This window comes from Lactuca virosa, chromosome 3 (genome assembly GCF_052849685.1).
Source record: "Lactuca virosa cultivar CGN04683 chromosome 3, Lactuca_virosa_CGN04683_v6, whole genome shotgun sequence".
Classification (NCBI taxonomy): Eukaryota; Viridiplantae; Streptophyta; class Magnoliopsida; order Asterales; family Asteraceae; genus Lactuca; species Lactuca virosa.
Window position 1 is genome coordinate 350218496 of NC_136428.1, and position 24060 is coordinate 350242555.

General features: G+C 37.0%; 2 protein-coding genes across 4 annotated transcripts; one reads left to right on the plus strand and one right to left on the minus strand.

Moving 5' to 3' along the window:
• The first annotated feature begins 279 nt into the window (after positions 1 to 279).
• LOC145167550 (putative disease resistance RPP13-like protein 1) lies at positions 280 to 8962 on the plus strand. 3 transcript variants are annotated; one of them, XM_079086775.1, is made up of 4 exons: positions 280 to 4322; positions 4419 to 4519; positions 8235 to 8289; positions 8378 to 8962. In XM_079086775.1, the coding sequence occupies exon 1, from the start codon at positions 463 to 465 to the stop codon at positions 4291 to 4293; it is 3831 nt and encodes a 1276-aa protein (XP_078942901.1). In that variant the 5' UTR covers positions 280 to 462; the 3' UTR covers positions 4294 to 4322; positions 4419 to 4519; positions 8235 to 8289; positions 8378 to 8962. The 3 variants fall into 3 exon arrangements, with proteins under 3 accessions (XP_078942901.1, XP_078942899.1, XP_078942900.1); XM_079086773.1 differs by lacking the exons at positions 8235 to 8289; positions 8378 to 8962 and adding an exon at positions 4646 to 5182; XM_079086774.1 differs by lacking the exons at positions 8235 to 8289; positions 8378 to 8962 and adding an exon at positions 4865 to 5182.
• Positions 8963 to 14516: 5554 nt separating this feature from the next.
• Positions 14517 to 15029, minus strand: LOC145164862 (uncharacterized). Its single transcript, XM_079083527.1, has one exon. It carries the CDS (start codon positions 15027 to 15029, stop codon positions 14517 to 14519), a length of 513 nt encoding a protein of 170 aa, XP_078939653.1.
• Positions 15030 to 24060: the final 9031 nt, after the last annotated feature.

The following is a 24060-nucleotide window of genomic DNA, read 5'->3' on the forward strand; positions in this document are numbered from 1 at the left end:
AATGTAGCATGAACTAATGGCTGCCGGAGTCAGAATCGTCGGAGTTGGTAACATTGGAGAAACGCCGGCGGAAGTAGAAAGTGAAGAAAGTCATGAAGAATAGATTATTTTTGTCCTCATGGGCTGACTGAGGAGTGGGTTTAGTTCATCATTTTTCTTTGATGCAAACAATTATGGGTCCATGGAATTTTTACATCGACAAAGAAGTTTCACTTCGCAATGTTTGGTTAAACAATTTTTAATCTCTTTATCTTTTCGTTGAAACTCCTCAATTGCAACTTGCAACTTTTGGGCCCACAAATTTGTGGTGGGCGTTAATTTAATCCACATATTCACTGTAACCAATAATTGAAATCGATCTCTGTTCATCCAATTCATCAACTTCTCTTGATAATTGAAATCATTCTCTCTTCATCCATTTCATCCACATCTCTACTATATTCTCTGCTCTTGCCATAAACAATGGCTGAAATCGTTCTTTCTGCCTTCTTGACAGTGGTCTTTGAAAAGCTGGCATCTGAAGCCTTGAAGAAGATTGTTCGCTCCAAAGGAATTGAATCTGAGCTCAAGAAATTGAAGAAGACATTAGACCAAATCCAAGATCTGCTTAACGATGCTTCCCAGAAAGAAGTAACTAATGAAGCCGTTAAAAGATGGCTGAATGATCTCCAACATTTGGCTTACGACATAGACGACCTACTTGATGATCTTGCAACTGAAGCTATTCATCGTGAGTTGACCGAGGAGGGTGGAGCCTCCACCAGTATGGTAAGAAAACTAATCCCAAGTTGTTGCACAAGTTTCTCACAAAGTTCTAGGATGCATGCCAAGTTAGATGATATTGCCGCCAGGTTACAAGAACTGGTAGAGGCAAAAAATAATCTTGGTTTAAGTGTGATAACATATGAAAAGCCAAAAATTGAAAGGTATGAGGCGTCTTTGGTAGATGAAAGTGGTATTTTTGGACGTAAAGATGATAAGAATAAATTGCTTCAGAAGCTGTTGGGGGATAAAAATGAATCTGGGAGTCAAAACTTCAGCATCGTGCCCATAGTTGGTATGGGTGGAGTTGGCAAAACAACTCTAGCTAGACTCTTGTATGATGAAAAGAAAGTGAAAGATCACTTTGAACTCAGGGCATGGGTTTGTGTTTCTGATGAGTTCAGTATTCTCAACATAAGCAAAGTTATCTATCAATCTGTAACTGGGGAAAAGAAAGAGTTTGAAGACTTAAATCTGCTTCAAGAAGCTCTTAGAGGGAAACTACAGAACAAACTATTTCTAATAGTTTTGGATGATGTATGGTCGGAAAGCTATGGTGATTGGGAGAAATTAGTGGGCCCATTTCATGCTGGGACTTCTGGAAGTAGAATAATCATGACTACTCGGAAGGAGCAATTACTCAAACAGTTGGGTTTTTCTCATCAAGACCCTCTGCGTTGTATAGACTCCCTGCAACGTCTATCACAAGATGATGCTTTGTCTTTGTTTGCTCAACACGCATTGGGTGTACCTAACTTTGATTCACATCCAACACTAAGGCCATATGGGGAACAGTTTGTGAAAAAATGTGGGGGCTTGCCTTTGGCTTTAAGAATACTTGGGAGGTTATTGATGACAAAAACAGATGAGGAAGAATGGAAATATCAGTTGGATAGTGAGATATGGGGTTTAGGAGATGAAGATAAGATTGTTCCTGTTCTTAGACTAAGCTATAATGATCTTTCAGCCACTTTGAAGTTGTTGTTTGCATACTGCTCCTTGTTCCCTAAGGACTATGTGTTTGACAAAGAGGAGTTGGTTCTGTTGTGGATGGCAGAAGGGTTTTTGCAACACTCTGCTGCAAGAAATTCAATGCAACAGTGGGGTCAGAAATGTTTTGAAGAGTTGCTGTCAAGGTCATTTTTTCAACATGCTCCTAATGACAAATCGTTGTTTTTGATGCATAACCTCCTGAATGACATGGCCACATATGTTGCTGGAGACTTTTTTTCAAGGTTAGACATTGAGATAAAACAGGAATTTAGGAAGGAAGCTTTGGAAAAGCAACGCCATATGTCATTTGTTTGTGAGTATTACATGGGTTACAAAAGGTTCGAGCCATTCAAGGGAGCTAAAAATTTGAGAACATTATTAGCATTGTCTGTTGGGGTGGTAGAAGATTGGGTTACATTTAACTTATCAAACAAGGTGTTGAATGACTTACTTCAGGAGTTACCATTGTTAAGGGTCCTAAGTTTGAGTGGTCTTAGCATAAGCCAGGTGCCAGAAGTCATTGGTAGTATGAAGCACTTGCGGTATCTTAATCTATCTGACAGTAAAATCACACATTTACCAGAAAATGTCTGCAATCTTTATAATTTACAAACGCTGATCGTTTCTGGCTGTAATAGTTTGGAAAAGTTGCCCAATAGCTTCTCAAAACTTAAAAATTTGCAGCATTTTGACATGAGGGATACTCCTGATTTGAAGAAGATGCCCTTAGGGATTGGTGAGTTGAAAAGCCTACAGACTCTCTCCAAAATCATTATTGGAGGTGATTCCGGCTTTGCAATAAAAGAGCTTAAGAAATTGCAAAATCTCCATGGAAAAGTTACTATTGCAGGGCTGGGCAATGTGCAGAATGCAATGGATGCACGTGAGGCAAACTTATCACAAAAGAGGTTTACTGAGTTAGAGTTGAATTGGGGTTCTGAGTTTAATGTTCTTGGAACTGAATTACTTGAAAAAGAGATCCTCAATGAGCTGATGCCTCATAATGGTACTCTAGAGAAACTCAGAATTATGTCATATAGGGGTACAGAGTTTCCAAATTGGGTTGGGGATCCCTCGTTTCTTCGGTTGACTAAAGTGTCGATAGAAGGGTGTGAAGAATGTACATCTCTACCAAGACTTGGGCAACTACCATCACTGAAGGAGCTGTTTATTGGTAAGATGAGTAAGGTGAAGGTTGTAGGTTTGGAGTTTCTTGGGACCGACCTTGCATTTCCTTCACTTGAAATGCTACGGTTTTATAGTATGTCAGGGTGGGAGGAATGGTCAACAAATAGTGGATCGTTTCCTTGCCTTCAAGAGCTTCGAATTTTAGATTGTCCTAATCTGGTCCCGGTCTCCATTGAAACACTACCTTCACTATGGTTTTTGAAACTAATAAAATGTGGTCATGGTTTATTGAAAAGCCTGGTTGATGTAGCTTCATCAATCACCAAGTTGGAAATAGATGATATTTCAGGGCTTACTGATGAACTGTGGAGAGGTGTTACAAAGTATCTTGGGGCAGTTGAAGAAGTAAGCATCTGGGGGTGTAATAAAATAAAATACATATGGGAATCAGAAGCAGAGGCAAGTAAGATTCTTATTAATTTAAAAAAGTTGGATTTAAGTAAATGTAAAAATTTGGTGAGTTTAGGGGAGAAAGAGGAGGATAATAGTGGGAGCAGCCTAACATCTTTTAGGAGGTTGGAAGTAGAGCATTGTAACAGCTTGGAGCATTGCAATTGTCCAGATAACATGGAGGCTTTGTATCTTCGAGGTTGTGATTCAATTACATCGGTCTCCTTCCCAACAGGAGGAGGGCAGAAGCTCAAGGAACTTCTCATCACTGGTTGCAAGAAACTATTGGAAAAGGAGCTGGGAAGAGAGAAGACAGGGATGCTTGTAAACTCAAAAATGCAGATGCTTCGATCAGTACATATATATAAATGGCCAAATCTGAAATCGATCACTGCGTTGGGTTACTTCATTAACCTCGTCAGGTTGGCAATAATAGAGTGTCCAAGTATGGAGTCATTTCCTGACCATGAGTTGCCAAATCTCACCTCTTTAACACGTATCTGGATAGAAAGGTGTACAAGTATGGATGCATCCTTTCCTCGTGGGCTTTGGCCTCCCAAATTGTGTTACCTGAGAATAGGAGGGTTGAAGAAGCCCATCTCAGAGTGGGGCCCACAGAATTTTCCAACATCACTTGTTAACCTAAGATTACATGCCGGACCATATGATGACGTGAAAAAGTTTGATCAATTGTCACATCTTCTTCCTTCATCTCTTACTATTTTTGGCATAGATGGATTTGAGAAAATGGAATCGGTTTCAACGGGACTCCAACACCTCACCTCCCTCCAACGTCTCTTCATTGACAACTGCCCGAAGACGAAAGATCTACCAGAAAACTTGTTGCCTTTGCTTCTGGTATTGTGGATCCATGGATGCCCGAATCTGAAAGAAAAGATTAGCAAAGGAGGATCCTATTGGCCCCACATCTCCCTTATCCCCTTCTTCAGCACATTCTAGTAAGGAGATCTTACAAGTTTAATGTGAAGGTACAACCCTCTGTTCGCCTTGGACTTCTTTTGTTTAAATTGATGGCTTATTAATTGAATTCAAATGTATTTTTCTCACATTTCCCACAATTACAGCCATGAATTATGAAATGAAAGCATCCAGAGGAAATAAAAGATCAAACTGATGATGGTTTACAAAGGAAGACATTTATATGGTGCTGCTTCTAGTTTACAAGGTTTGTTTCTGTCTGACTGATAAACCCTTATGCGATCTAAAACAATCTTTTATGGACAGTGGTTTCCAAAATTTACTTAATTTTTTCTTGTTCTAAATTTGCTTGAAATGGAATCTTGATCTATAGGTGAATGACTTACTTCCCAACAATCATTCATGAAAGTTAAGTGCAGAACTCCTGCTGATGATTTAAGCTGTGAAGCTTCAATGATTTTTATGTGTAGCATCTTTTCAATCATTCTAACTAGGCCCAGTCTCTTCATAACCTTTTGAAATTAAGTAATCAATTTGACATCCTATATATGAGGCATGGTTGTTTGTTTTCTGATATTTACTTTTTTTCTAGACTTCATTCAAACCAAAGAGAAAGAGAAGTGTCCGTTTTCATGAAGTGACATCCTATGAGGCATGGTTGTTTGTTTTGTATAGGAAGACTATGTTTGAAAGTTAGATTAAAAACATAACAAAAACAGAGAACTCCATCTGCTGTTCTAAGAAGTTGAAAACAGAGTTCTTGTCACTTTGACTTTCATCGAGTGTTGTCACTTTGACTTTCGCTGACTGTTGTGATTTTTCTTTATTTATTTGTTTTTTTCTGTTTTCCACTCTAGATTTTTGTGTATTTTCTTGGGCAAATTCCATAGAACCCATTTGTTGTTTGATTTGTTTTGTTTAGCCATTGTAAGATTTTTTTTATACTTTAATGACATAGATTTCTTTTTTCTAAAAAAAACAACTATGAGTTTTTTCCAGTTATAAATTGCAAGAAGCAATAGATAGTGGTGGGTTTTTTTTTTTTTTTTTTTTTTTTTAAAATCAAAGTTTTATCAGTTAAATCATAAGCAAAATTATTTGAGTGGCTAAACCGAATTAATTCCATACTATAGTCATTTTCATAGAATTTAAAGTTTATATAATGTTTTTTTCTTAAATGAAAAGAAACTCTCAGTTGTTAAATCAGAAAAAAATATCTTCAATTAGAAAAAAAAAGTAAAGGTAAAACAAATTACAATGTATTATTAAGTAAATTTGGCCTATTTTCTTTTAACTAACTATATTCCATGATTATACAGTGGTTTTTATGTTTTTTGGGTACTTCCTAGTAATATAACAATCATATTCAAGGTGTATAGTCTTCTAGTGAAAGACTAGATTATATAAATAGTAATACAACATAAGCATAAAGTATTATAAACTATTTAGTACATCATCATAAAAAAATGTCTTAATATAAGAAATTTCTTTTGTTTATGGGTTGCAAAATATTAAGTAAGCAATGACGTTCGATTTAAATTCACTACTAGAAAACAAATGTAATGCCAACTGAATTTTAGCGACATAAAAATCTGTCGAAAACAGCGATGTAATACAGATGGATTTTTCATGGAATAAAAAAGCCTAATTATTAGGATTTTACTATGATTTCCAAACGGTTTAACAACATAATCCATTTCGTTAGTAATCTGTTAGAATACTACCCAAAGGAACTCAACAAGTTTGCAATCCGCCCTTAATTATAATTCCTTCTTTAATATAACGTATTATAATATTATTAAATTTACATTCCTCCGTTGATTGTTTTGAAACGGATTACCGTTGGAACTTATATAAAATTATTCTATACTTCAAATTATTCACTTTGACTAATATTAGTGGCAATTTGGCTATTTCCGTATCTTCAGGGTCAATTTTGTCAATATTTGTATAGTGTAGGGCAGTTTCTGTTATTTATCGTAATACCTCTGTACGCTATTTCCTTGAGATCGAAAACAACGTTAGTTGCGATTCCACATCTACCTACGACAGAGATTAGTGTTAGCGACTAGCCTACTATTTTCTTTGAATGGCATTTTCATGCACGGATTCTGTTCGGGTATGTTACAATTATCTGTTTTGGGAGCTTCTAGGTCTTTATGTATGGGAAAAACCAGACATTGTTGTGTTAATTTCTGTTTTACTTCATTTGAATTATTTAGGTAACATTCGGTTTCATTTGTTTTTCTTTCCATGTATTATTGCTGAGATGATTAAAGAAGTTGCGATTAAGCTTGTGAGTATTGTAATGGTCGTTATAATTTTTGTTAATTAATTTGTTGGAAGTTAATATCAGAATGTTGTCATTTCTAGGGTTATTGAAACAAACGAGCTAATTGTTTTGTTAGAAATTGGGATGTTTAAGCTTGTAAGGAGAAATGACGTGTCATGCAAGCATTCATTAATCACTAGATGTTAATTTGCGTTTCTTTAGTATTTTTTTTAGGAAAAATGAAAAACTTTCCTCTAATTTTAAAGGTTTGCTTGGAATGATTCTCTAAACAATACATCCTGGGTTGTATGAGTCCAAGTTATGCAGAGTTCCACAAGGAGCTTCAATGGAATCAGTTTCATTGATAATCCATCACCTTACCTCCCTCCAGCATCTCTCCATTTACCTAATAATATTATTTCAATACAATTATGTGTTTCCTCAAAAATTCTGTCTCAGTATCTAATTGTTAACATTGATAAATGAAATACATATCCTTTTAATGTTACTTTTTTTGTTGTTGAATTTATTCGAATCACGAATACAGATAATGTATAGCCTAATAGCCAATTAATATGTTTATCAGGTGACCCATTTGATCCAGGACTAATACTCTAATTGAATTGAAATGCTTGTGAATGGATATTTTATTGACCCATTTATCCTAGGATTGATCCTAGAATTTTCATTATTTGTTGAAGATTTACTGTTTAGATTTTGAAATCATGAATATTAAGTTAACAAAGTACAAACAACCAATATACATATGTTCAAATAACGAATCACTTTACACAATATCTTTAAAATAATGTGATTAGCTAGCTATGTAGTTATGGCTTGTTGGGTTTATATTCAAAATTAGTTTCATAAAACTCAAAAATTTAGCAAACGAAAGACTTTAAAATGAATATTTTAAAACTAATTTATAACCCACAAACGATCTTCTTGCAAAGTTTGGAAAGAAAACAAGAACCAAAGAAGAAGAAGAACATAACAACCTTTGTAGTCTTAGTCTTTGAATCCTCAATGGGAAGTTAGGAAGTTGATGGAGAATGTGAGTAGAACTATTTCCTTTGTGGACACCAACAATAATCCAACTTGAAGATGATGCTAGTCTTTAAACTCTTAAGCTCTTAAGCTTTAAGTGCCCAAAATATGACTTAAAGAGAGCAAAAATAGAAGCAAAAAATAACCTCTAACACTTTGAAAGAGAAGAATGAGAGAGAGAGATGGAGGAGCTACGGTTTTTTGCATGTCTTAAGCAATCCAAAATGAAAGCCCCATGTTATAGTATTAAAGCAAAGGCAATACTCTTAAGGTCTTAACACTTTTAAGACCTACATGTCCCTAATGTTCCTCATACCTTTAAGTCATGCTTTCTTTTATTTAAAATAATCAAAATGCCATATTTCTTTTATTAATTCTTATAAGACAAAACTGCAAAAATGGTCCATGTGGTATTTCTAGGGTTCTTGAAACAAATGAGCTAATTGTTTTGATAGAAATTGGGATGTTTCTGTTTATTAGGAAAAATGAAATTGTTTCCCCTAATTTAATTGTAATGATTCTCAAGAATAGCTTCAAGGCGTTGAATGTTGATTGGCATTACTTTATCATCTTGTTTTAAACTGTACCTTTGTTATGTGTTTTTTCTATTTGACTATTTGACTTGGTTACCTGCATCTTGAAGCTCCATATCTGTGATGGACATAAACAACATCCAATATCATATAACAAGAGAAAAGGTAAATCATCTTCTTATTATACTAGAATCAATCTATCATAAACCTTTTTTGAAAACTCACAATCTTTATGGTTTTATACTTTTTGTAGGCATTAAATCGTGTTGTAGGAATAGACCAGAATTGTGACTTCATAAAGGACTTGATTGTTCTTTTGTGATCAGCTAATGTTGCATTCTGATTTCATGAAGATCAGTTTTCTTTTTAAGTGTAGCATCTATTCAGTCATTCAAACTGGGCTCAGTCTCTTGATAACCTTGATGTTGCAAACTTATTTTGCTTTTCCAAAACATTTTTAAAGATATACATTTATCTCATTGTCAAACTGATAACGTAATTTCTAAAGGCAAACTCAATAGAAATAGAAATTATTATATGATTTATATTCTGATATTTACTTGTTTTCTAGACTAGATTCAAACCAAAGAGAAAAAGAAGTTTCGGTTTTCATCAAAAGACATCCTATGAAGCATAATCGTTTGTGTTGTCTAGAAAGACTATGTTTGATAGATAGATTGAAAACAGAACAAAAGCAGAGAACTCAATTGCTGTTCCAAGAAGCTGAAAACAGGGTACATGTAACTTTGACTTTCGTTGGTAGATGAATAACATTAATAACTCATTATGCTTTCTTTGAGCAAACTAACTTCCATAATTCCAAATAGAATTTTATTGATACCTAATGAAACTATCATTGTAAGTCTATCGTAGACACCAGGTTGTTGTTTAATTTGAGTAATCTCCTTTGGGGACTTCCGCCTCTAAAATGACAATCCTATTCATGGTGTTTAGCATTATAGTAAAAAGCTGTCTTGTCCTCAAGACTAACATCTGGAAATTGACTTTTTATGGTTGCAAATCTTCCCATGTTGCTTCTTTCTTCTCCCCATTTGATCATTGCACCAAACATTTATCTACAATCTCATGATGTCATTACACTGTTAGATCTAACAGCCAAGATTGCTATGGGAATGATTATTTCCGATTCATCTAACAAACACAAGTTCAGGGGGTAGAATTGTGCTAGTGGGTTTTTGAACAACCTTCTCCAATAAAGATACATGAAAAACATTGAGTGTTTTTGATGTAGGAGGAAGATCTAACATTTATGCTACAGGACCCACAGTAGCCGTGATCTGTGGTATGCTGAACTCATGTGTAGTTCTGTTCCCCCTGAATGGAAAATCTCTTGCCAAAAACAGCTTAAAAATAGAAGGGTTTTGGGATTCGGAGTAGTAGGCCCTAACAATTCATCATTCGCATCAAAGTAAGATGGTTGAAAAGCCTGCCTCAAAGTGGGGCCTACAGAACTTTCCTAACCTCACGTGATAGTTGATAACCTAACGTTATATGGCGGACTAAGTGACGATGTGAAAAAAATCACATCTTCTTCCTTCATCTCTCAATTTACACAAGATGTTTAAAATGATGTGATCAATTTACTAATAGATAGCTACCTACGACTTTACCCATTTGAAAATGGTGATTAATATGTACTTTATTTCGATGGCCCATTTAACCAAGGTTTAATACTAACTAAAAACATTACAAACTATTGAAAAGTCAGATGGGTCAAGTGGATGGATGTTTTCTTAAGAATGACGATTTTAATTTATTCTCCGGTCTCTATGAAAGAGAGTTAGAGTGAAAACAGAACAAAAAAAGAGGAGACCATTTGCTATTGCAAAAAGTTGAACCCACAAAACCTTGTACTCTTTTCCATATAACTTTTGACTTTCGTTAGTAGCTGGATAACTTCGGTAATTCATCAGAATTTCTTAAATTCATTAGCCTGCACACAAAACAGAGTTTGAAATATGCGTTTTAATTTAAGCAACTCATTTAAAAAATACTCGAAGCTCTTGGGCCTCTGAAGATTGATCTCTTACTACAAGATGATGAGTGCCTAATTGATTAATTTGTTAAAATATAATCTTGATGGATGGGTGTGGAATACTACTAGTCCAATGATCATGGGTGACAGTAAATGGAGAGTGCTGGAATGCTGATTTACTTGTTGCTCTTGTGTCCCGGGTGGCTTTGGTTTTCTTAAAGCTTCAATGCTTTTTATGTACCATCTTTTCTAGTCATACAGAACTAGGCTCTATCTCTTCATAACCGGTTTTGATTTTGCAAAACCTTTAAAAGTACACATTTATATCATTGTCACATTGATTATTCTTTAAAGTCTAATTCTACAAAGATTTATTTTCTAATGTTCATTTTTTTTTCTAGACTTGATTGACAACAGAACTAAAACAAAGAAAAAATAAACATCATATGCTTGATGTTCAAAGAAGTTGATGTCACAACACCTTGTACTCCTGTGTGTTGTATCGTTGGGGGATTAAGTTGTAGAAGACAATACTTTCCCATAATAGGTCTATACGATCAATCCTCAATAAATACAGACAGAGAGCATAATACATGGGCTACAAGTGGGCTAACAATCTAATGGGCTACATACATACAATACAATACATATCTACACTAATACGTCCATGCAGTTTGAGCGGGAGTTCTAGAGCAAACACTTAAACTGGTCCTAAATTTGGTGAATAGAGATGTAGGGAGCCCTTTGGTGAAGATATCTGCATATTGAAGACCGGAAGGGACATGAAATTTTTTGACTTGACCAGTTGCAACCTTGTCACGCACAAAATGGATGTCCATCTCTATATGCTTGGTGTGTTGATGTTGAACAGGATTAGTAGACAAGTAAACTACACTAACATTATCACAGTAAACAATGGTTGCCTTGGTGAGAGGAGTGTGCAGCTCTCTGAGCAAATTTCTTAACCAACAAGTTTTGGCTATCGCATTTGCCACGCCACGGTATTCGGCATCTGCGCTAGAACGAGAAACTGTCTGCTGGCGTTTTGAAGACCAAGATAAGAGGTTGTCACCTAAAAATACACATTAACCGCTGGTAGATCGGCGTGTTTCGGGACATCCCCCCAATCTGCACCAGAATAGGCAATAAGAATCGTAGTGGAGGAGTGATGAAGCTGAAGCCCGTAGTCCAGTGTACCACGAACATAGCGCAAAATGCGCTTGAGGGCATGAAAGTAAGGTTCGCGAGGGTCGTGCATGAATAGGCATATCTGCTGAACTGCATATGATAGATCTGGATGAGTAAATGTGACATATTGGAGAGCACCTGCAAGGCTCGCGATAAAGAGTCGGGTCTATAACCAGCTCGGGAGAAGAATCCAATTTAGAATTTGTGTCAGCACACATGAGTTGCATTTCATCATGTCAGCACGCTCTAATATTTCCAACGCGTATTGGCGTTGGGATAAGAATATACCCTTATTATCCCGTGTTGCAGCTATGCCCAGAAAGAATGATAAAGCACCTAGGTCCTTCATGAAAAACTCTGTTTCTAAAAGTGAAATGATGCGTTGAAGGAGTGCTGTAGATGAAGCTGTCAAAACTATATCATCAACATAAAGAAGTAAGTAAGCCATCTCCGAACCCCTGCAAAAAAATAAATATTGAAGAATCACAGCGACTATGTGAAAAACCGATCCTAGTGATGTAGGATGCAAACCGCTGAAACCAAACCCTTGGGGCTTGTTTCAGACCATAAAGTGAATTATGTAGAAGGCAAATATAATCGGGATGTGTAGTATCCCGGAACCCAGGTGGCTGGTGCATGTAAACAGTTTCATTTAGCTGACCATGCAAAAAGGCATTTTTGACGTCTAACTGATGAATAGACCAACTCCGCGAAGTCGCTAGGCTAAGAACTGTATGAATGGTGGTTGGTTTAACAACCAGACTAAATATCTCATCATAGTCAATCCCAGGGCGTTGGCTTTTGCCATTAGCTACAAGATGGGCTTTATACCTCTCAAGAGTACCATCTGCATTATATTTCTTTCTAAACAACCACATGGATCGCACAACATTAGCCCAGTAGGTCTTGGAACAAGAACCCAAGTACTATTAGCAATTAAAGCACGATATTCGTCTTGCATGGCAATGGTCCGGTTAGGGTCTTGAAGGGCTTGGGTGTGAGATTTAGGAAGAGGAGGTTCAGTGGTTGTGTGGAGATTTAGGCGGGAGATCGGTTTAAAAATGCCAACACGAGCACGGGTTACCATAGGATGAGTGGATGGTGGTGGGGAATGATTTTCATGGGGAGGACTAGTGTTTGTAGAGGAGTTAGAGGTTGTAGATGAAGAGGTAGTAGAGTGAGATGAGGGTAGAGGGGAAGAAGGTGGAGAATGGTGGCTATTAGGAACAGGAATTCCAGAAAATTCGGCCCCAAAATCGGTTGTTTGGGTGGTATCGTTGCTGTCGGAATTGGTGTTTGGTTGATGATTGTTGGACATAAGTAGGTCTCGAGAGATGGTGTTTATGCCATCAGTGTTATCAAGAAAGGAATAAGAGGGGGGTTTATTTGGTGTCATTGATTTGTAAGGGAAAACATCTTCTTTGAAGATGACATGACGGGATATGATTATTTTGCATTTGGCAAGGTCAAAACAATGAAAAAAAGATGTTGGGTTGGATAGCCAATGAATATGCAAGGTGTAGAGTGTGGTGCAAGTTTATGGGGTGTGGGTATGTTTGGGTAGCAGAGGCATCCAAAGACTCGAAGATGAGTAAAGATAGGTGGTTTGTTATATAGTTTTGTGAAGGGGATGTCATTGTTTATTGAAGATGAGGGAGTGATGTTGAGAAGGTGGGTTACCATGTGAAGAGCTTCAACCCAAAAGGTAGGTGGGAGGTGGGATTGGAAAAGAAGAGTACGGATGACATTATTAATGGTGTGGATCATGCGTTCTGACTTCCCTTTTTGTTGAGAAGTACGGGGACAAGAGAAACGAAATTGGATACCATTTTGGTCAAAAAGGTTGTGAAATTTTTTGTTCTCAAATTCACCCTTGTGGTCGCATTGGAACCGCTTAATTTCAGTTTGAAACTGAGTTTTGATATGGGCTCGAAAATGTTGAAATTTTGCGAAAACATCTGACTTTTTACGTAAGGGGTATACCCAAAGAAAATGAGAGAAGTGGTCAAGAAAAATTAGAGAGTATTTTAAACCACTAGAGCTAGTAATAGGTGATTCCCACAAATCAGAATGAATAATATCAAAGCAACCAGAAACAACGGAATTAGAAGTATAAAATGGTAGCTTAACATGTTTCCCAAATTGACAAGCGGGAAAATCAAAGGAACTAGATGTTTTATTACATGAAATAAAACGATTTGAAACTAAATAATTGAAAACTTGAGCACCTAGATGACCAAGACGCTGATGCCACAAGCTGGAGCTACCGGTAAGAAGAGCAATGGAAGGCTGAAAAGTAGATGGTGCGAAATATAGATCGCCAGTGCTATCACACCTATGTAGGACCCAAAGAGTTGTCAAATCCTTCACAGTAAAACCAAAAGGATCAAATTTAATAGAAACATGATTATCAGTTGTGAAACGACGCACATATATAAGATTTTTTATAATACTAGGTGTGACAAGCACATTATAAAGATGTAAAGGGCGATGAGTAGTAATAATTTTTGATTGACCGGTATGGGTAACGGGAATAGCTGAACCATTGCCAACAAAAACAGATTTAACGTTACTTTTATTACTAAAAGACGAGAGTATACCTGTGTCGGATGAAAGGTGAAAGGTCGCGCCCGTATCCATGTACCAATTTGCATCTGTGTCATCAGTAACAGTCATAGAGTTGAGTTCTTGAGTTAAATCTATGGCCCGATCTTATGATATCGGGGGGAACCACTGCCATTGGGGCTGAAGTTGAGGAGTGGTAGTCACATGAAAAGCAGTGTGGGGATGTTGTGGTCGAGCTGGTGGGGCTCCAAGAATGATGGACTGATGCTGTTGAGCTTGTCCAGTGCACCGGCGCTGGTGTGGGTTTCCTGGAGCAGGTCTGAAGTATGGCCAATATGGTGAGTAAGGTCATGGAAAGGGCTGCCAAGGCATGGGAAATTGCTGCCAAGGAAGGGCCTGCTGGTGATGCTGATGGTCGGGCCCAAAAGTTTGTTGGCGGCGCTGATCGGAATTGCCACCTCCTCGGCATGGCTGGTTGGGGCGACGGCCGCCACGGCTGGAGTTGGATGAGGCTCGCTGGTTGTGTCCCGCATAGAGCACGGTAGAAGATGATGAGTGATCCGAGTGGGATGCTTGAGTAGGACGATTTGTTTTGAGTCGATAATGGATCTGTGTGGCGAAGGAGCATGGATATGTTGTCATACTATGGAGATAATCCATTCAAAAGATGTACAACGAAGGTCTTTTTGGGTATGGGGTTGTCGATATTATCTAAGAGGTCCGAAATGCCCTTCATTTTTTGACAGCACTGAGCAACAGAAAGGTCACCCTGTGTTGTGAACCGAAGTTCGTTTTCAAGTTCAATGGCACGTATATTCTTGTTGTCAAGAAACAGATCTTCAAGAGATTGCCAGGCAGAGTGAGCGGTGGAGTTCTTCTTGACTATGGATGTGAGTAGAGGTTGAGTAAGAGTTGTATAGATCCATGATTTTACAATAGAGTCAAGGGTGTACCGGTCTTCATCTTTATCATACTTCGGTTTTGAGGTTCCTGTGAGAAAGCCTAGCACACGGTATCCTCTGCAATGGGTCTCAAACAATTCCCTCCAAGCATCATAATTGAGTTCATTGAAATGAAGAATAATGGGGACATGAGTCTTGATATTAACCACAACATATGGTTTTTGATTTGAGGAAGAGCCTTCATCACCTGACATGATGGAGGGTAGTGATGTGGAATCAAGAAATATAAACTAGAAATACCAAAAAGAAGAAGAAGGATCATAAGAGGAGAAGATGTTGTCGATGGGAGAATAGTGTCGGTAGGAAGGAAGAATCATAGACAAGAAATAGGGTTAGGATGAGATTTCTCTGATACCATGTAGAAGACAATATTTTCCCATAATAGGTCTATACCATCAGTCCTCAATAAATACAAACAGAGAGCATAATAAATGGGCTACAAGTGGCCTAACAATCTAATGGGCTACATACAATACAATACAATACATATCTACACTAATCTAATATAAGTATGTGATTTATGAAATTAATATCAGCAACATTCATCTTCAAGAGTGGTTAAAATAGCTAATGTAAGGATGCCTAGCTACATAATGTGATAAAAATAAATCGTAAAGGATTGGTAACGATGCAAGAACATCAATACAAGTAAATACTTAAGGTTTGACAAAAATGTTTAAAAATTGGTAAAAATATCAATTAAGTTGTTAGAAGTGAAAAAAATGAAATTTTGCGAAAACGAATGAAAAACTTTATATATGAATCCTCAACATTTGGACATTCTAGAATGAATGAAAGAAATATCAAAGTTTGTGTCAAGAAATGATGGAGTTTGGTTACGACTAAAAATGACCAAAAATCTGAGTAGCTAACCAAAAGTTTGCAGTCTGGCTCATAAAGGTACAAACAAAGATACAATACACTTGGAATGTTCGTAATAAAGTGCTAGGAAGATATTGGCAACAAACTAATGGAAAGAGATCTTGTTGGGTTAATCGAGTTGTTCACTAGTCAGCGGTACTAAATGGTCTAGGGGTAAAAATGTCTTTTAACCTTCTTGATGGACGTGAGATTGTTGGAGTCTTTTGCTTCAAGTTTGACTTGAGAGACTTGGTAATTTGGTTGACTGAGTTCTCAGGAGAGGTGAACACGGAGCTAAAAGGGAGGAGGACCTGGTCATATGCAGCATGTGTTTTCTTGATTGCTTTAGTTATAAATAGGAGTAATATTAGTTTATTTGTTTTTTGTACTCTCATATTTAATATAACAGATACCAGATTTAACAGTAGAGTTCCATTTCCATGCAAATTACATACATACACGTGAGTGTGTGATTGTGTTTGTTTTGTGGGGCCTGAACCAACAATTGGTATCAGATCTTAGGGCTCGTGAAGAGGTATAAGGCCGTTATGAGAGTCGACTTTCGAAGGGGAGGAGCCTTTGGGTGCGGGGTTGCCATCACAGCGGAAGCGTGATGTTTGGCAGTGTTTTTTTTCTTGCAGTGAGTAGCAAGCTGTAGGCTTATGGGGAGCACCATTCGAGACGACGGGGGTGATAGTTCAAATCGTGGGATCTTTTGAAGTGGTTCTAAGTGAACCAGTTGCAGTTCAATAATGATGTTATGTGTGAGCCGAGTTAAAAAACAAGAAAATCTATGTGATTAGTAAAAGATCTAATTGAGAATTCGTGCACTGTTTCATTCATTATTACGTAACAGGTTTTGAATACAAAAGCAAACAGGATATATATATCCTGAGATCCTGAAATTCAGTAAAAGATAACAAAAACAAATAGATAAATACGAAACATCTGTGATTATCCATTCACTGGAATAATCTAGATTCCTTTACTCCCCCTCAAGCGGGAACATGAAGATTCTGGAATAATACGAAACATCTGAAGATTCTTACAGACTCGTGTTTCATTGTCTTTTCTAAAACCCTGCGGTATCTTCATGTAAATGTCTTCGTCCAAATCTCCTTGCAAAAAAGGCGTTGTTAACATCTAACTGGTGTATGATCCAGTCACGTTTGACAGCTATAGTGAGTAGAACACGCACGGTTACAAGCTTAGCTACCGGGGCAAAGGTGTCATGAAAATCCACACCTTCCATTTGGGTGTAACCCTTAGCAACAAGACGGGCCTTGTAGCATTCTATATCTCCATTTGGCTTGTACTTTATCTTATAGACCCACTTGGAATCTATAGCTCTTTTTCCAGAGGGAAAAGATGTAAGTTCCCAAGTGTTATTTTGTTCAAGAGCATGGATCTCCTTTTGCATGGCTTCTTTCCATCGGTCATTTTTAATAGCCTCATGAAAGAACTTTGGCTCATCGTGGGTGGCGATGACAGCTAAAAAGGATTTATGAGAATTAATTTTTTTTCATATGAGACATAATTAGTGAGAGGATGTACTGTGGAGGCGACTCGATTGGTAGCAGGTTGCGGATGACTTATCGAAGGAGGCAGCTGTACGTCATAATCTTTGAAGCGAACTGGCTGAGATCGAGTTCGAGTCTCTCTGTTGCTGTCAGTGTTGTTGATTTCTTGGTTCTCGTGATTGTCGCTCTCCATGAGTTCGCTGTTTTCATCGATGGTAGCATTATCTAGCTCGAGAGTATCGTGATGATCTTGGGCTTCATCCCCGATGTGGCTGTCGATGATGGAAGGATGCTGAACCGGAGTCATGGTGACCTCCTTATCAGTGAAAACAAAGAGATCTCCATCTTCTTCATTTGTCTTCTTACTTTCTTGTATTCTTTCATTGTAAATTCATGTTCTAGAAATCTCACATCTCTTGACACTACTACCCTTCTGTACTCCAAGTCATAAATTTTGTAGCCCTTCGTCCCCTGTGGATAACCAACAAAGATGCCTGGTCTACCTCGCGGCTCAAACTTGTCTCCACCGGTTTCTGTGCTTTGGTAGTAGGCCGAACACCCAAATACTCTCATGTGATCATAAGTGGGTGATTGATTAAAAAGAACTTCATAGGGAGTGACCCCATTGAGCACTTTCGAGGGAAGCCTGTTGATCATGTAAGTAGCGGTCATAATACATTCTCCCCAAAAAGCTTTGGGAAGATTGCCCTAGAAACGAAGGGCTCGTGCCGTCTCAAACAAATGTCTAAGTTTGCGTTCTACCACCCCATTTTGTTGGGGTGTATATGGACAAGAAGTCTCCAAGACAATTCCCTCTTGTGCATAAAATCTATGCATTTTATGAGAGACAAATTCTCCCCTATTGTCACACCTTATACGTTTGATCTCCTTTCCAAACTGCGTTTTGACCATCTTGTGAAAATTTATGAGGTGTGCGCTAGCCTCATGCTTATGTTTGAGAAGGAATGTCCATACGGATCGACTAAAATCATCTACTATGGTCAAAAAATAAAAAGCCTTTGAAAAAGATGGGGTTCTATATTTTCCTCACACATCATAATGTATAAGATCAAAACAACTTGTAGCCTTTATTTCACTAATGGTAGTCTTTATTTCACTAATGGGAAAAGGAAGCCTTGTATGTTTAGCCTTAAAACAAGCATCACACACTTCAGCTTGAGTATTTCTAGAAATATTTTTAACAAAGCCTAAACTAGAAATCTTCTTGGGTGATGGATGACCTAGCCTTTTGTGCCAAACCTCAAAGGTAGTAACGAAAGCTTTCCTCTCCATTGCCCCCATTCGATATAGTCCTCCAATGCAAATACCCGCAACAATCAAGTCCCTCGTCACTAATTTCTGCATCACAAAGAAATCAGGAAAGAAGGTTATAGCACAATGTAAGTTCTTGGCAAGCTTATTCACAGATAACAAATTATAATTGAAATTTGGAACATGTAGGACTCCATTAATCTTAAGGCCTCCTGGAAGGGTATGTTCACCCTCCCCCATAACAGGTATTTTGTCACCATTAGGAATGATGACGGGTGCCTCCTTCGTGTAAGTGATTTTGTTATCAAGAAGATCACTCCTGTGGGTGATGTGATCGGTAACACCCGCGTCAATGACCCATCCATCGTAAGAATTTTCTCTACCTGCCAAGTTAGCCTTCGGAATTGTCTCATTGAGTGACTCCTCCTTGAAGTGTTCCACAAAGAGGTGACATTGCTCATCGGTTAGCCCAGGTATAAGGCTAGGACCCATATCCACGCAAGCTGCCTTCGGCTTGGGTTTATCCTTCTTCCCGGGCCACCAGTCCAGATACCCTTCTTGAAACAGTCATCCTTATTGTGACCATCTTTCCCACAAAAGGTGCATTTTTCTGCCTTGTCATTACTTTGCTTGAATGTCTTTGGAGTGGGCTTGCTAGCTGGTTGAGTTCTGTAACGCCCCGTTTTCATTTATAAATAAATAAATAAAGATAAGTATTTATGTCAAAAATGTTTATAAAATTATCATAAGTTATATATAAATATATAGTAGTAAATTTGGTGTTACAAATAATCAAAAATGTGTATAAAAGATTTAATGGTTATATGGTTTAAAAAGTTATAATTACATTTAAATATGAAAGTAAAAATATATTTATTTTTAGCTAAAGTGATCTAAATGAAAGTTGTAGTACTCGGAAATACCTACGCATGAAAAAAAAAATACGTCGAAAACGGAATTCGTATGAAGAAGTTATGAATTTTTGAAGTTTGAACAAAAATCTCGAAATGAAATCCGGCAGCCGACCACCGGCCGGAAAAGTGGCGAGTGGCGGCGCGTGGCGGCGAGTGGCGGCGAGTGGCTGGTGCCATTGGAAAGCTGACTCGATTTCCTTCAAGATGGAGTCGGGTCCAATAGTTCTAGGTGCGGTATTGAGTGCCAGAATTAGGCCAAAAGTAAAAGAAATCATAAAATAATAATAATGGAGAAATTAGGTCATGAATAAAATAATCAACATTTTTACCTATAAATAGAGAGGTAATTTTCCTTCATTTGGGAAAGAACAACAAGTGTAAATTATAGTCTTGATAATCGAGAAGATAAATCCGGAGAGGCTGTTAAGTGAATAAACTCGAGAAAACAAACGTTCGTGTTGCTGTTCTGCGACTAATGTGAGTTTTACTATTCTATATGTGATACTCATGTATGTAGTTATTATAAAACAAGTTCATGTGAAGATATTATGATAAATAATATTTACCATTATTTACTATTGACGGTAATTATGTGTAAACATGTTATATGTGTAATTTTTACTGTTGACGGTAAAAATGTTATGCTATATATTATATACTAGTAAATGTTATTACTATGATTATTATATGACATACATGATTAACTACTGTAGTTAAACAGTAGATGTTTCAGGATTACTGTAGTAAAACAGTAAATATTTCAGAATTACTGTAGTAAAACAGTAAATATTTTTATAATGATTATATGCATGTGGTAAAATGTATAGATTGTGAACTCACTAAGCGTTGGCTTATCAGATACTATTAACATTTTTACAGGACCCTCTGGGGTAAACAAGGGGAAGAATCCAGCTTGACTATCGTGGCAACCGCATTACTCTTGAAAATTATGGATAAAAGTCTTCCGCTGTTTATTTCAATAAATCATGTTTTATGTAATAAAGTTTAAACCTAGATTTATTTGTGTTTATTTAAAACTCTTTAAATGTCATTATATTATAAATGAAGTTTTATTAATATTCAAATGGGGACCAAATCAGATATTTTATTACTGTAGTAAATATTTATTTACCGCAGAAAAAAAGAAAAAAAAAAAGGGTGTTACAAGTTGGTATCAGAGCTTTAGTTTAAGGGATTCAAATATACATCAGTGTGTGTTTGAACTTAAACCGAAACTCAAAATTTTCAAGAAAAATAAAATTTTGGAAAAAGTGTCAAAATTTTAAAAGAGTAAAGTAATGTGGAACGAGCAGTCAGCCGGTATTCTTCAAAAGGTATAATATAATATATTTTTATAATATATTACATACAAGAAATTTTGATATATATGATATATATGTATATATTTCACATGCTAGAATTGAATAGGATATAGATAAATATCCGTATGATTGTGTGTTTACTTAAAATTAGCAAAGAGTAAAGTAAATGCTTTAAAACTATGCATAATTAGAATTACATAGACTTAGAATTTTGACTAAAGCCTTACTGCATGTTCTTGTTTGATTGTTGCTTTAGGGTAAAAAGTTAATTATTTGAATGACTATTTGATTCAGCATTATGTATAGTTATGTATTTATAATACTCTTTGATAATATTAATTGGTTAAAAAGAGTATAATCAGTAAACTCTGTAGACATTATATGTATGTCTACAATATGTGAAATAGAAAATGCGTGTTAAACTAAAATCTGCAATTTGGAAGACTTTGTGATATACCAAAAACAATTATGTATATGTGTGGACGTTAGTATGGGCCCGTACTAACGAAAGCACATGATACATAATTGGGACGGGAGGACCACAAGGAAAACCAGAAAACAGATGGAAGTTTCTTTAGAATAAGGCATAGGATTAATTACTTATATATATATATATATATATATATATATATATATATATATATATAATTTATTATATTATGGTTATAAGAAAGATGGTGGTTACAAGAAATGGAAGTGGAAATGGAAATGGAAGTGGAAATGGAAATGAAGATCAACATGAAGATGTCAATGTTAGGGAGCTAGTTGCGTCTGAAATAAGAGTAGCAATTCAAGAATTTCTCCCAGAGTTATTCGAGCAAGTAAAGACTGATTTGTTAAAAATCATTGATAATAAGATGGCAGCATCTGGTCAACTCAAGAAATGCAAGTATCAGGATTTTGCAGCTACCAAACCACCATTGTTCCATGGAAAGAAGGACCCTCTGGTCAGCATGCGCTGGATATCAGAGATAGAGAATGCTTTTCGTACTTGTTTTTGTCAGCCAGAAGCAAAAGTTCGATTTGCAGCAAACCAATTACGAGGAACGGCGAATGATTGGTGGGAGTTAACCATGAAGAAGCTTAAGGAAGCTGAAATAGAGAACATGACTTGGGCAGAATTCAAAATACTCTTTCAAGATGAGTATGTTACAGTGGTAGAAATAGATAGAATAACTGAAGAGTTTCTATCTATGGAGCAAACAACGGAATCGGTCAATGAAATCACCGATAAATTTCTGGAAAAATCAATCTTTTGTCAAGAATTTGTGGCCACGGAAAAGATGAAGATGAATCGTTATGTTAAGATACTCAAGCCCAGGATCAGAGAGGTTGTTGTAACCTCTAACTGCAAGACATTCAAAGACATGACAGAAATAGCAAGACTCAAGGAGCTGGATATGGAGACTCAAGACAAGAAGAGAAAGCAGGTACACGTTCAAGAACCAAACAAGAAGTTCAAACAAACCAATAACCAAACTGAAGGCAAGAAGAACCATCCCAAGTGTGATAAATGTGGGAAGAATCATCCAGGAGAATGTCGTATGGGAATGGGAGTATGTTTCAAGTGTGGAAAAAGTGGGCACATGAGTAGGGATTGTCCAGAAAAGTTGAAAATATGCTACAATTGCAATCAGTATGGGCATATTAAGCCAAATTGTCCTTTGTTGGCTCAAGGTACGGTTCAAACTCCAGCTCCATCTACTCTGAGGATCACTGATGGGAGAACAGGAACAAGAAATGAAGCCCCAAGAGTTCAAGGTAGAGCTTTCCAGCTCACCGTTGAGCAAGCACAAGATGAACCAAACGTAGTTGCAGGTACCTTCCTCATTAATTCAAAACCAGCACTAGTTCTGTTTGATACTGGAGCAAGTCGCTCTTTTGTGTCTTTAGCATATAGCAAGAATATAATTGTTAAACTAGAAAAGTTAGATAGAGAATTAGAAGTAGAGATAGCCGATGATAAGACGATAACAGCACATCATGTATATAAAGGTTGTGTATTAGTAATATCCGATGTGAAGTTCAAGATCGACCTCATTCCAATTCCGATGAAAGAAATCAACATCGTTATAGGGATGGACTGGTTAGAAAAGCATCATGCCTTGATCGACTGTAGAAGACATCGAGTCCGAGTTCAAACCCCAAGTAGGGGAGAACTAATCATTCAAGGGGAAGGAAGAAGGAACATGACATCCATCTGTTCAGCAGCAAGAGTACGTTAGTACATACAGCATGGATGTACTGGATATTTGGTTTATACACTAGATGGTAAACCAGAAAAGAAGACAGTAATTTCCAATGTGCCAGTAGTTCAAGAATATACCGACGTGTTTCCTGAAGATTTACCCGGTATTCCTCCAAAAAGACAAGTAGAGTTTGGGATCGACCTTACTCCCGGAGCAGCACCAATAGCCAAGACACCATATAGACTTGCACCCCCTGAGATGCAAGAACTGTCTGCTCAACTGCAGGAATTGATAAAGAAGGAGTTCATACGTCCAAGTAGTTCTCCATGGGGCGCACCAATACTGTTTGTCAAGAAGAAAGACGGATCATTCAGGATGTGCATTGACTACAGAGAACTTAACAAAGTCACTATAAAGAATAAGTATCCTCTACCAAGAATCGACGACCTTTTCGATCAGTTGCAGGGAGCATCTTGGTTTTCCAAGATCGACCTTCGATGTGGATACCATCAGATGAGAGTTAAGGAGGAAGATATACACAAGACAACATTCCGAACAAGATATGGACATTACGAATTCATTGTAATGCCATTTGGACTTACAAATGCACCAGCAGTGTTCATGGATTTAATGAACCGAGTTTGTCGACCCATGCTTGACAAATCAGTGATTGTGTTTATTGACGACATTCTTGTGTACTCAAAGAACAAAGAAGAGCATGAATATCATCTACGAGAAGTATTGACAGTACTGAGGCGCGAGAAGTTGTATGCCAAATTTTCAAAATGTGAATTTTGGTTACGAGAAGTCCAATTCTTAGGACATATTATCAATCAGAATGGTATTAAAGTTGACACGGCCAAGGTTGATGCAGTAATGAAGTGGGAAGTTTCCAAAGACCCCTACAGAAATTAGAAGTTTTCTTGGTTTGGCTGGATACTATCGTAAATTTATCCAAGATTTTTCCAAAATCGCAGTACCATTAACCAAATTGACGAAAAAGAATGAATTGTTTGAATGGGGTAATGAACAACAAGTAGCTTTTGATATCTTAAGGCAAAAGTTATGTGAAGCACCAATCCTAACTCTACCAGAAGGAGTCGATGATATGACTGTCTATTGTGATGCATCTTATCGCGGATTAGGA

Excerpts from the sequence above, each read along its gene's own strand:
- LOC145167550 (XM_079086775.1), top strand. The coding sequence starts at position 463 with ATGGCTGAAATCGTTCTTTCTGCCTTCTTGACAGTGGTCTTTGAAAAG.
- LOC145164862 (XM_079083527.1), bottom strand. The coding sequence starts at position 15,029 with ATGTCAGGTGATGAAGGCTCTTCCTCAAATCAAAAACCATATGTTGTG.